General features: G+C 30.6%; 1 protein-coding gene, 1 non-coding gene and 1 pseudogene across 2 annotated transcripts; 1 reads left to right on the top strand and 2 right to left on the bottom strand.

Annotated features, from left to right (window-relative positions):
- The first annotated feature begins 2,652 nt into the window (after positions 1-2,652).
- Positions 2,653-3,714, top strand: LOC121173772 (uncharacterized; annotated as a pseudogene).
- Positions 3,715-4,370: 656 nt separating this feature from the next.
- On the bottom strand, positions 4,371-6,269 carry LOC100305966 (uncharacterized). Its single transcript, NM_001248691.2, has 5 exons — positions 6,136-6,269; positions 5,695-5,927; positions 4,820-4,924; positions 4,662-4,733; positions 4,371-4,582 (listed from the first exon to the last, which is right to left on the bottom strand). The coding sequence occupies exons 1-5, from the start codon at positions 6,254-6,256 to the stop codon at positions 4,511-4,513; spliced, it is 603 nt and encodes a 200-aa protein (NP_001235620.1). The 5' UTR covers positions 6,257-6,269; the 3' UTR covers positions 4,371-4,510.
- Positions 5,249-5,342, bottom strand: LOC113000993 (small nucleolar RNA snoR128). The gene has a single exon (XR_003266300.1). It is a non-coding gene; the product is annotated as a small nucleolar RNA snoR128 (small nucleolar RNA).
- Positions 6,270-14,327: the final 8,058 nt, after the last annotated feature.

The following is a 14,327-nucleotide window of genomic DNA, read 5'->3' as shown; positions in this document are numbered from 1 at the left end:
GTTAAAGGTTACTCGTGCTTAGAAAAAGTAACTTGTAGCTGTAAGCCAATGATGTCTAATTTTAGGTAGCCATAATTTGTTGTTTATATCACCAATGAGCTGCTAGTTTTTCTATTCAAAGACTTGATGTAACAAGTCTTCATGGCTATGAGCTTGTCACGACAACTCCAACTTGGATTCGAAGTTGGTGTCACGAATTTCTTAGTTGGATGTTTCTTGGTGACGTTGATGAAGATGAGCACAAAGTTAGCTCCACTTGCGACATTGTTCTGCTATTTGTCTGTCAACAGGCGTTCCGTTTCTGATTTCCTAATTCAAATGCGTACACGTGGTGCCACTCAACATGCAAATGGCAATAGTACTGAATCTGTCGATGACCAAGATATAGATTCTGTAGAATTATTAGAAGAAAATTTTGATGTTGTTGGTGGAATAAATATGTATCTTCAACATCTAATTCATCCTTATGAATTTAAGTAAAAAAATATTTTTTATTTTATTATCGTAAAAGAATAAATATTGTAAGTAGGATATTAATGATAGAGATTATGATAATGAGAAACAAGTCCTTTATAATTTTAATCAAAATTGTTCTTGATTATTATAAATAGGATATCAATAATTTGAATAGATTAATATATATGTGATAGTATTTATTGGATAAATATAAATAGATCTAATTTATTAATTTACATATATAGATGAGTCACATATAAATGTGATCATTGAAATGACTCAATTAAAATTTTCTAATGGTTAAATTTATCATAAACTGTCAATAGAAAATTCTCAAGAAAGAAGTTTAATAATTTTCTTTGACATGGGATAGTCATAATTAACAGATTATTTGTTATGTTTTGATTTCGGACACCTAATGTTTTAAAGTACTTGTTGGATGGATATCGGATATGATTAAATATATGTAAAATTAATGATTAATTAAGAAAGAATTCATCAACTCTTGGTAATGAACTTGAACTTTATGAATAAAATTATATTTTGGCTAGAAAAAATAAGTGATAGAAGAATTGAGTTTCGTAAGTAATTATAAGTTAACTCAAAAGAGTTTGATAATAATACCATACTTTAGGGTTAACCCAGAGGTGTAAAGATGAAAAAAATTATTATACTATTCTTCTAATGATTTTTTAAAATAAAATATTATTTCATGCTATCTCAACGTTAAGGGGTGTTACTAGATTCCTATCTTGATTAATATATTAATTTGATTAATATATTACAGGGTTAATATTGAACCTACAAGAGTTACACACAAATGAGTGTTTTAATTTCTATTAAAAAAATTATTTTAATATTTGATGATCAATTATATTAGAGAATTTAATATGATCAAATGATTAATTAATTTCCTAAATAAAATATTATTATATTTTTTGCTAGCACTAAAAATATAAATACCACTCATTATTTCTATTATCTTCCGCGTGCTATAAATACCACTCATTACTTCTCTTTTCATTCTCTCATAAGACTAATTATTGTTCCACCCATACGAATATAAATTAATCTTAGTGTGGATACACGTGAAACTTCTCAAGAACTATGCACATGATACATAGTACTGTCAAATTATTAGAAGAAAATTTTGATGTTTCAACACACGATAGAGATGAGGCAAGTTTTTTAAATTTAAAAGCAAATTGTTGTGGTGTTGGTGAAAATGTTGGTGAAAGGGAAAATTTTCTCAAGAACTATGCACACGATGCAGATGAGACAGATAGTTCCAAAGATTATGAGCCAAATTCTGATGTCTTAGCACACCATTTAGATGAGGCAAATTCTCGTGTTTCTGCAGATGATACTGTTAGTAAATACACTCATTATTATGAAAAAAGAAAGAAGGAAAATTACAAGAAATGTAGATCGGTATTCATTCCTAGAAATTGTGGTTAGTTTATATCGGGTTTAGGAAATTTTGCACCATTTTTTCGGGTGTAGGAATTCAGTGTACAATTGAACAGTTTTTATAGTATAATATGAATGGTGATGCTTTGTAGAAAGATTGGAAAATAGGCCGAATTGAACACCTTTTGTCCGGAATTACTTTGTTTTTTTTTTTTGTTTGTTAAGTATCGGAATAGGATAGTTGCTCGAATGTCCCGGAAAGAAAGCTGGGAACGTCCTCCTGATGCTATCTTATGGTTTTAATAGATTGCGATTATGGTCTGGAAAGTTAAAAAATCTTTACATTGCAAATAATTACTGAAAATAGAAATTAGAAAAAAAAAAAACAAAAGAAGTAGATACTCAGAGTATATATATATTTCTTTAGCATGGTACTCGTAATATGATCTCCTAAATATAAATATATATATATATATATATATATATATATATATATATATATAGTTATTCAAATATCAAGGTTTAAATAATAGAAAAATATCTTATAATATAAGAGGTTTAAAATATTTATTGATTTTCTTGTATTAGTTCCAAAAAAATTATTTTATTTTAGTCTTTCTTTTTTTCAATAACTTGGAATTTGATTCTCATGATTCTTGCCCAACAAGGCCACCATATGCACTTCTAGCATACTATTTGTAAATAATTATAATTCTTAATTAACACACGACACACCAGCTTCCATGGCTGAACATTTGTACACAACAAACATGTAAATCAAAAAAGCAAATTGTATTTAGACCAGAAATTCAATTTAAACACAAAATAAACAAGAAAAAAAATGGAAATTTCCTTGTAACCATTGGGTCAAGTTTGATAAGAAGAATGTCCCACAATTTCTTATAGTTTTTGGTGAAGAAGAGATCTTCCAGCCATTTTCCAAGTCCATTTACACTATTACTATGGTGTCCCACACGGAGGAATTCACTTTCTCTTGAATTTGAACTTACTATCCTTCCTCACAACAATGATAAATGTTGAAGCCTTTCAAAACTCAATATCAAAGCTCCTAATCCACCCATTGCTATGGAGACTCACAGGCTTCGCGTCAAGCATAGCTGGATTCTGCTGTTATGCCATCAGCCCCTCCTTCCACGACATGTTCGGCCAGTGGAACGCGCTGAAGATCATCGTGTACGGCGTTGTGAGCTCACTTTTATCTATCTTCAAGCTCTTCATTAAGAGATGCAACTGGGTACACGGGAGGAGTTTCTTGTTGAAAGCACAAGTGTGTTTTGTGGTCTTAACGCTCACCTCGCTGTGATCTGTTTTGGAACACCGTAGCGAAGAAGGGAAAGTGGAAAATGCACACGGCAAAATGATGAACCTCACTTACAGTGGCGCATTTGCATTGATGGCTATGAGCTTGTCCAGACAACTCCAACTTGGATTCGAAGTTGGTGTGTTTTACTTCTTGGTTGGATGTTTCTTGGTAACAGTTATGAAGATGAGTTTGAAGTTAGCTTCACTAGCAGCCTTGTTCTGCTATTTGCTTGTCAACATCCGTTCCATTTCTGAATACATACGTAAGAATAGGTCTGAGGAAGATTTTGACCACTATGGATATGATGCAGAAGAATTAGAAGACCGCGTAACAGATGCCCGATTTTTAGATTATGATTACTAAGTATAAGTATATGTTGCATATATTATACAGATAACTTGAATAAAAAAAAACTTATTGCGTGTCTTTGCATACGATACACATGACTTGGAAGATGCCATGTTTGTAAGTTTAAATATTTTAAAATAAATTGGGTGGAGGAGTTTACGAGATGTTTGGAAGAATGAAGGTGTCTACTCTTGAGAAATCAACAGTTCTTAAAGGCAAAACAGTGACTAATATTTGAAGCTAGTTTCAATTTTTATAATAGCAAGTGACAGATATTCCACAATGTTATTCCCATTTAAAATTTTCATAATACTTTTTACAACAAGACAAGAGGATTGGCATGTAGGAATTGGGATGGGTGCGAAGAGAAATATGGAAATAATTTTTATTTTACTTTATTTTTCCTTTTCTAAAACAAGAGGATGAGAATTTAGTATCGTTTTGAACCCTTATCTTTCTCTGTATCGCATATCTAAGAGACTGAAATCGCAGCATTCCTCACAATTATTGTACTCATTTATCTTCACTCGTTTCCAAGCTTAGCCTCAATCTTCGTATTACTACACCACTATTGAAACTTCAATGACGGGATTCTAAATGACATATCACTAAAATGCATCTTAGTTTTATTTTAATCATCAAATATAGCTATATTTGACTATATTTGATGATCCTCTTTGGAAACCATGCACGTCCATAATGTTAGATATCGAGTGAGATTTTGGAAATCATACGTCGTCAATTTTTCTTGTTACAATTTTTAAAAAAATCTAGATCGTATAATAACAATAAAGAAATGCAACGTGCACCCACAATGCACTAGAGACAATTTGGCAATAGCAGTCAAAAACTTGAATAAGAGAAATCTGGTGCTGACTATATTTTTACATCTCAGCCAAAACTAAAACAACGGTAACTGTTACTGTACATTGTTTTAAGTGGCAGCACAAACATTTCATCCGTTCAGAGCAATCAATTATCCTCTGAACCAAAAATTTGTCCCTTGAGCTCTTCTATTTTAGCACCCAATTCATCTCTATTTTGCTGCAGGTTAACAAATTTAAATTAATCTGGTAATCAAGATGCACAAAATCAGCCAAAATGGTAAAAATTAGGTAAGTACCTTGAAAAGCAGGTAACGGGAAGTGAACCACACTGTATATGCAAGCCCCACAACTTCCAACAGCTTGGGAAACTGTTAATCAACAAAAACATTAGAATATGAAAAAGTTGGGTTTGGGTTTGAAATATTTTCAGGATCGATGTTTGTTTGATACACACCAATGGGATAGAATCAATTGCGCCAATAACCGCTGATGTTAGCCACAGAGCCACCAAGGCACCACCCCCATACACGACAATGGAACCAGTGTCATCAGTATCAAACTGTAAAAACAAATTTGAGGGCAAGGTTAGATTAAAAAAACAAGGAAAAACCAGGTCATTTTAAAATAAGTCGAATAAGAAACAATGTAATGATGCTACATCATTGATTTAAGATGCAACATCCAACCACTTTAGTAAAGAAAATGAAGACACCCATGCTTTAATGGTCTCTTCAGACAAAATATTTTTCACAATAGCTTTTGAAGCAGTGTGTTTCATAAGTAATACTAGTTTATTCAAGCAAACAAAACATATATTCAAGTAAACTTCCCATAAATCAAAACCATCAACAATTTCACAAAAACAAAAGGTAACCATGTGGAGTTGCTCAGGTAACCGCTCAGGTTCGACATCACTGCCGAAGTATCATCAAGCACTCTATAAATGCCATCAATAAACTGGATTATCATCATAGCAACTCCATATTTGAAACAGAAGCAAATCTAAACCAGCAGGGTCAAAATAACGTGTGCCTTGGAACCGCCAAATTCATATTTCCATATATGCCATCAATAAAATTGAATGTCATCATAACAACTCAATGGGCTTGTTTAATAAAAAATACTTAAAAAAAAAAAAGCAGTTTTCCGCATTTTTGATACTGCTTCTTAAGAAAATCACTTTTTTTTAATCACTTATTTTAAGTTTAATCAAAAAGACCCATATTTGAAATACAACCCAATCTAAGCCAACATGGAAAAAATAAAACATTTGCCTTGAACTAACAAATTCATAGCCAATATACCCTTGTGTGTTAAAGTGAGCCTTACATTGAGCTTATCCAGCAAATCAAATGATAGACCCTGTCCATCATCATCAAACAAGTCTTGCTTTGTATCTTCAATCACCGTTTTATCGAACTCATTCTTATTATTATCCTCTTTAACATCCTCCAGGATTATTACACCATCGCGCTTCTCATTGAAAAATTGACTTCCCCCACTGGACCTTTCTTCTTCAGAAGATGTTGCCTTTGGCGACAGATTCCTTAAGCAAACTGACCCTGCCATGACATAGAACCCAACAAAACAAAACAAGAAATCACAAATATGTAGCTTCAGTAATAGCTCCAAAATTAATGCCATGCAACCCGCAAGAAAACAATTTAAGCAAAATTAAGAAGAGAACAATTAAAAAAAAACACCAAATAGAACGAATCCTAGGTTATGGTTAGGATTGAATGGGGAAATTAAAAGGAATAGAGAAAGTACGAGATAAGTGTGCGGCGGAGGGAGTGTAAGACTGAGGAAGAGAGGGTTTAGGTTTAGGAAGAAAAGAGGAGGCGTTAGGAAGCTTCGAGAGAGTGATAGGCTGAACTGTACAAAGCCCCATTGTTATTTGTGATGAAACATTAGGGATTCAATGCCCCTTTTTATAAGTGTTGCTTCTAGGGTTTTCGGCTATCTCTCTTATTTTCTGTTTTTTTTTTTTCTTTCTATTTTTATTGTTTTGTTTTATTGTTAAGTTTCTTACTTTTTGTTCTGTTGTCTGTGCTATCTTTTAGGATACAAAAAAAAAAAAAAAAAAAAAAAAAACAACTTTTTTATTCAATAAAATGGTATTTCCCTCTGATTCTATTTTTACGGACAGTTTAGATTATTTTTCACTTTTTATTTTTTGTACTCGGTCAAATGAGAAACCTAAATAATTATTTGAGATGATAAAAGTGTAAGGATAGTTGAAAAATAAAATAAAAATTGTATCGGTATGCTATTCTGTATGTGTCTAGTAACAAGTTAAATTTAAAAAATGTTTTTTTTCATGAAATAAAAGTATTTTCATAAAACATAAAAAATATTTTTCTCTAAAAAGGTTAAATAAAAATATTTTTATTTACTCTTTCACGGCATTCGATTACCCTTTTATTATTAAAAAATATTATTTCATTTTAATTGCATTAATTTATCTCTTGTAATCGGGTAAGAATATACACCAGCTAATCAAGTTACAATATGTTTGGAATAGTTTTTTTAAAAAAAAAAAAGAATAATAGTTTATTTTTTAGTTTTTCCAAAAAAGAATAAAAGCAATCAATATTTTCTCAAAATATGCTAAATTAAGAGTGCAGTCAGTTTTATCCCTGTTAATTTACCTTTATATATTAAAATTATTAAAATAAAATAAATTTCACTCGTTTTCAATGTTTTGCAAACATAAACATTTCTCTATAGACAAATTAGCTAAGATAATTGGAGATTTGTTTTAAGGGAAACAAAGAGAAGGGTGTAATATACGTTAATTTTAATCCAAATCCAAACTTGCCCATAAAATTGGTTTTAGTTTGAATCTAACTTGGTTAAAAGCCAAAATATTTTTTTTAAAAAAATATAAGTGATTTAGGGAGGTGTATTGAATTAGAATTTTAAAAAATTATTTTAACATAAAGAAGTTTCATGGATTTTAAATATTAAATAAGAATATTATGACTTATTAGATTTTCTTATAAAACTCTTATGATATTTTGAATTTTAATGGATTTATATCATAAAGATTTAAAAGATTTGAAAGGAATTTATGAGATTTGAAAGGATTCTATGAATTTTCAAAAACACATTTAAAAATTGTAAGAGTTAATGAAAAATAATAAGAAACAATGAGGTTTGGATAAAAAAAAAAGTAAAATCAATATATTTTTTTAATCTTTTAATGGCTAAATTGATTCTAGTTTTATGTCCTCCTATATTAATCTTTCTTGTAATAACATTTTCTCATTCTCACTTTTGGATTTGAACAATATAAATTTTAAATTATATGTTAATTTTTTTTAATTATTACAATTATTTCATGATATATCTAATGACATGTTTAAATGGATAAAAGGGAGTAATGAAAGTGAAAATTTTGTAAAAGGATTATTGAGTTATGCGGATGACGAAATTAAGGGTTAGTGAATTATTCAGATGACAAAATTAAGGGTGACAATCACGAAAACATTGCATCGAGCAAGTGATAGGCATAATTAGTATAAGAAAAATATGATTAGCCTTAACACATACGACAAACATTAATTTATAAAACAAACATAAAAATGCATAGGGGAGAAATATATTTGACATTTTTTATTCCAAAAGAATAAGAGAAACGTGTATGACACACACATCTTGAAGATTACTAAAGAAAGAAAAGAGTATGTGTGATGGAAGAAAAAAAAGTTTGATAACGAATAGAAAAAGAAAAGAGTCTAGCAAAATCTCAATGATTTGGATGAGATTGTTTGATAGATATTTTATACTAAAAAGTTTGATGAAATTAATTGAAATCCTTAAAAAATAATTTATCAAAATTTATATATTTTTGAATACCAAAATATTTTTTATAAGATTGTAAAAATGTTAATTGAATATATGTGACGCCCTCTACCCCACACATATATGTACTACTAATAAAAGAAATAAGAAATCATAATTAATTTAAAGTTCTTAAAGCACATTTAAATGAAATCCTTTCAAAAGGGTAAAAGACTCACATTTACTTCATTATTACCAGATAAACTTGTTAGAAACATTTTTTTTCCTCAAAACATCATGTAATTAAACAAAACTCATGCCCCAATGTCACATCCTATCAGAGCATTGTGTCCCGACGTTCTTCAACACAAGGTTTCTTAAAACAATTCACCTAGTCATTTGTTTCCACGAACACAAAGTTCGAGATCATCACAGGATCCAAACACAAACAACACACGGGGAGTGAATTATCACATTCCTAACTAATGGAAAGAAACAAAACAACATGTGGGTATAAATATCATACGAACAAAATAAAACTTATTTAAACATAGCTCATGTCATTTCACTACTTTGTCGCCCAACATCACATCACAACACGACACAACACGTCTCATTCATTTTCACAACATGCACGTACTCAAGGATTAAAACACAATATCACCAAGTCAATCAATATTGATCAATACACAAGTGTTATGCAACATATACACTAAGACTCAATCCTATATGCAATGTAGTACCATGCCAGTGAAAAACCTCATCGGGTGTACATGACAAGACAAACCACACACTAGTAAGTCAGGTTACTCTCACTAGGTAAAATCATAGAGAGACCAGTTAGGGTCACGCTGTTTTGCAAGAATTCTCCAACCATGTGGGATCAGCACATGCTTAAAGGAGCACTCAAACCGGGTGTATTTACCCCCAAGGCTGACACTCCGAAGAGTCCGTCAGAGCCTCTCCCTCCTGATTCAGGTTCAACCCAGAAAATATTTTAGCACATAGACTTTATCTATGAATTGTACAAAACACACAACTTCTCAATTGTTCTCAAAATAGTTTTATCTCGTCGCACTTGTGATTAAACTCGTTGGGTCTCCATAATGGTTCCTGTCACAATATTCATCGCGCATTAACTCGTCTCCCTTAAAGGGTCTTATAGTCATGCGATTGTACAACTCAATGCACACAACATCTCAATGTGGATATATATTACGAGTCAATACATACTCAATTTATCACATATATTTGGTCTCAATCACAATGGTATAATCCTAAAGTAGCATGTTATCACACCTCATGAATCATATACACTTTACCTATGAACTATGCAATACACACAACTACGTAATTGTTTTCAAAATCGTTTTAACTTGTCGCGCTTGTGATTAAAATCGTTGGATTCCCACAGTGGATCTCATCACAATACTTGTCGCCCTTAAAGGGTCTTACAATTGTGTGATTGCACAGTTCATATCTCACAACTCAATACATACATCTTAATACACATATATTTCACCTTTCATCACATGTTCAATTTATCACATACTCACAATTTGAATCACAATTTCATAATCTCAATATAACAATTTATACAAAAGGTTTATCACAACATGGGGAGTAAAACCCCTCAAATAATTTCGTACAATTATATCAAAATCATAGGTATGAAAAATGAAAACACCAAGAGAACTCAATTTTATCAATCAATTCACATCGGGACATCAATATTGTATTTATAATCATAAAGGAGAAATTCAATAAACATCCCAAAATAAATCCAATTTAATCCTCTAAGGATCCCACATGTTCATTCTAACCTCAATTGCGATAAATTCATCCCTTACCTTTAAGCGGGCTCACGTGTGTATTGTGACAGCGATAGCGGCATCTCTAGTAGTTTCCTGAGATTCCTTGAGCTTTTCCTCTGATTTCTCTGATAGGGTTTCCAAGTGTTAAAGAAAAGAGAAGGGATTGAAGCCTCAATTCCACTGTCTACGTGCGATGAGTATTTCTCCCTTCACAGACATTATTTTGCAAATTCCAGCGGTGAAGATGTGTGGAAATGAATTGCGAATGACATATCAAAATTTCACGACAATCCAACGATTAACGAATCTGGGATTATAGTTTTACTGAGATAGTTTTGAGTTTCTGCGGGAAAAGAAAAAGCTACAATACAAGGGGTATTTCTCTCAGCTCCGACTCTAAAATTTCACGACGATCCAACGGTGAATGTGTCCGAGATCGTCTTTTTCTAAGACAAGTTTGGTGGTATGCGGGAAAAGAGAGGGTTTTGGGAGGTGAAGAAGGGAAAACGAAATTGAGAGGAAGAGGAGGCGTAGAGAGTATCATGAGTATGAAAACTGACCTAAGACGTCTCTATTTATAGCTAGGTTACTCACACCCTATTATTTACTCTATTTTTTGTTTATTATTTTATAAACAAATACTGTATTTTATTTCCTATCAAATGAATAAATAATTTTTTTTCCTCCAAACCATTATTTTAATTAATAACATTAATTCTCCTTATTTATTTTATTATAAAAAATCTCGTCATTTTCTAAAACTCTATTTTTTTAACTAATTTTTTTTTATTTATATATGAAAAAATAAGATGTTACAATATCACTGAATTTTGTTACGCTCATTAAAAAAATTTAAAAGTCTTAATTGAATATTAAAAATACATATTTATATCATTTAAAATTCCTGATTGAATAACATGACAAATTCTTTTAAAATCCGATGCATATGTTTGATTTATATTTGATTTGATTTAATTTTACGCATAACCAAATGATGTATACCCATAACCATAAGCCTTGCCAAGGGCCACGGTTTTCTGTTTTGGACTAAAGGTCAGAGCAATAATTGTTTCTTTCTGCACCTACAAGTTGCTTCCAGCAGCCTTTCCAGAATTTTTTAAACCTTCTAGATTGGTCATTTTGGAAACCAAAAAAAAGGGATGCATTCTGAAATATAATTTTTACATTTTGGATTTGATCATTTTGGAAGCCAAAAAAGGGGTGCAAGAAGCAACAACCCAGAGCAATGGAGGGTAAGGCTAGTTCCTGCATCTCCAATTTGCTTCTCGAAATGTCTTTTCGAAATGTAAATTTCAGAGAGACCTTTCTAGAATGTAAATTTTATATTCTGGATTAGGTGTTTTGGAAGCTTAAAAGAGATGCAGGAAGTACCATTGGAGGTGCAGGAAGCAACTGGCTATTGGGTAATCTTAAAACTTGTTTAGGCCTAACTCAATTTGTTTGTAAGGAACTGGTGTCCTTGAATCCCAGGTTTCTCTTTAAATCAAAGTTGGATTTGAGGCCCAGACTTACAGATACATTGCGGCATTTTGGGTCATCAAAAGGGTTAGTATCGCAGGAAAAAAAAGGCTAGTGTTGACTGTTGAGTAATTTCATGCCTTAATTGTTGTCCTTGTCATTTTTCCAAATAGGTTCATCATGATGTTGTCACTGTTTGTTCTTTATTTATTACTTTAAGGGACAAGGTTGGTTTGAGTTGGATTAAACCACAAATTCGATATTTAAATTGGATAAATTACTGCTTTGCAAAAAATAAAATAAAAAAATGGACACATTTTTTTTTTGTGTGAGCGTATTCTTTTTTTACTCAACCATTTTCTCACACAAAATCAATTAGATTGATGGCGGGTGAGGACAAATTCATTAGGTGAAAAAAGCCTACATGTTTTTTTTCATTTTTTTACAAATGTATAGAAAAAAATACACATATATATATATATATATATATATATATATATATATATATATATATATATATATATATATATATACACACACACACAAAAATATCAATGAATATATATCAATAAAAATTTTAAAGAAAAAAACATATCTTCAGTTTTATGAGTTTGAACGGATAGAGTTGGGTTCAACCCAAACAAATGTGTTTAAGTGTGTAGGGACAAAATTTTAATTTTTGAATTTAAAACGAAAAATATTAGCTTTGCATATTTAAGATGTAAATTTTGAGAAAAAATTATTCTTAAAAAATAATTTTGTTTAGGAATATCTTATACTCGTAGTTTCTCACAAAATTATTTCTCTGGAAATGGTTAAAATTCAATTTTCTTGAATTGAGAAGAAAAATTAATAATGTGAAAATAATACAGTATCCTTACTAATTCATCTGACATACATGTTTAAAATTTTGGATTTTTTTTTTTTTACAATGACCACACTGAGGTTTAAACGTAGAATCTCATGTATACCCCAAACTCCTCACTACTAAAAAAAACTTCATATTAAATATAATAAAGAGCATTTTGAAAAATCTTCGTTTTAAAAAATCTTCATAAGAATAAATTTTCAAAGTTACTTAAAATAGCTTCTTTAAATATATAAAATTTTGATATTTTATATTATAATATAAAAAAATATTTTTTTTAAAATACTAACATTCTCATAAAAATAGTGACATGATATCTAAGTTGTAGGCAGTTTTGATGTCAGTAATTAATGTCAGATTATTAATTAGCATGATATAAAAGTTTCCTCTTCGTCATTTATCAAATAAAGATAAGTAGAATAAGATGAAAATACCAAAATTTCATTGTTTATTCGATAAAACAAATAAGAAATAAATATGTTCTTTTATAGTTTTGACATATAAGTAATTTTCCTCCCTAACTTGTTATGCAAAGCCGTGTTTATTGCATTATTATTTTTCTTTTTTAGAATTAAACAATTTTTATAACAAAAAAATCATGTTAAACAATAATATAGTTAAAAAATAAAAATTTTGTTAAATTTAATTCTTTTAATTAATATAAACATCTTTTTTATGCGACTTATTCATTTTCATTCACTCATTCAAGTAAGTAAAAAAGAAAAAAAATTCACTTCTTTTCTTCTTATTGCTGAGGAATTTCTCAAAACCAGAAAAAAAAAAGAGTAAACTCTACATGCTCAAAGGAATTAACAAATAATAAATATTAATTTTATGTGATATATAGGTTGCAATTTAATTCGACCAAATAGCTTGCGCAAAATCAACATCACTTGAAATTTGACATAAATGATAATCATTTGATTCACTTAATCAAGTGGTTTTTGAATCTGAATTTTGAGTATAAAATAAATCATATAAAAAAGAAATATTCACGTATTTATGATTTTGGATGAAAATTAATTATTCTTTGCTATAAAAATTAGGCATCAATTCCATGATAAAAAAAATAATTAGCACAAAACTAGATGAACTGATCTTTAACACAGCCGGGGCCCATACAGCCTATTAAAAGGGGCTGCAGGAGGAACATGGCCTGTTGTGACATTTACTAATATCATGCTAAAATGACTTTTACTAATTAAGGACACAAGTGTTTTAATAATTTGTTTTCAACCTTCAAACTGCATGTAAAATCATTTAGCTGAAAAAAAAACTGCATCCAACTTAGCACACTAGCTTGAAGATATTGTTGGATGATGTTTGATCACTTCATTTGGGATTTCAAATTCCCTATTTCTCTCTAATCTCATTGGTTCAAACACACATTTGAAATATGCTCTTTCTATTTTCCAATCATGTAATATTAATAACTCCGTCATGGACATGGTCAATTATTCAATTCAATTCCCGCTTCTTCCCCTATATATTTGTCCTTGCAAGTTTCCACTGCCTCTTGGTGGGACACTAGAAAATCGCTAACACCAAGACAGAAACCTCATCATTCTCACTAAGAACTCTAGGCAACTCATATTTCAAGAAGGGTACGTACTCAAACCCACATGGATCATTGATGCAATGTTGTGGGCAAAAGCTTCTTTTGTTCAAACCTATCAGACCCCTGTAACGGGAAGTTCCAATCAACAACACATCTCTTAATTAATCAAAGCTCTTTCGTCAATTAAGGTGTGTGTATGTAGTATGTGTGTGTGGAGTGGTCTCTGAAAACCAAAAACTCATGATCAATCACTGATGCTACAAGGTGGAAAAGTTTGCCCTCATTAGAGGACAAAGACTCATCATTATTTCCCTTCAAAGTAATCATGCTTTGAGTCTTTGACCGTGGATTTCAGGTACCTTAAGCCCATTTAGAAGGGGAATCTCAACACAAGGAAAGTAACGTTGCAACAAAAAAAAATGATGTTTTCATCAGACAAACAACTCAAGTGCTCACA

This window comes from Glycine max, chromosome 2 (genome assembly GCF_000004515.6).
Source record: "Glycine max cultivar Williams 82 chromosome 2, Glycine_max_v4.0, whole genome shotgun sequence".
Classification (NCBI taxonomy): domain Eukaryota; kingdom Viridiplantae; phylum Streptophyta; class Magnoliopsida; order Fabales; family Fabaceae; genus Glycine; species Glycine max.
Note: the sequence above shows the minus strand (reverse complement) of the source record. Positions and strands in the feature narration are given on the sequence as shown.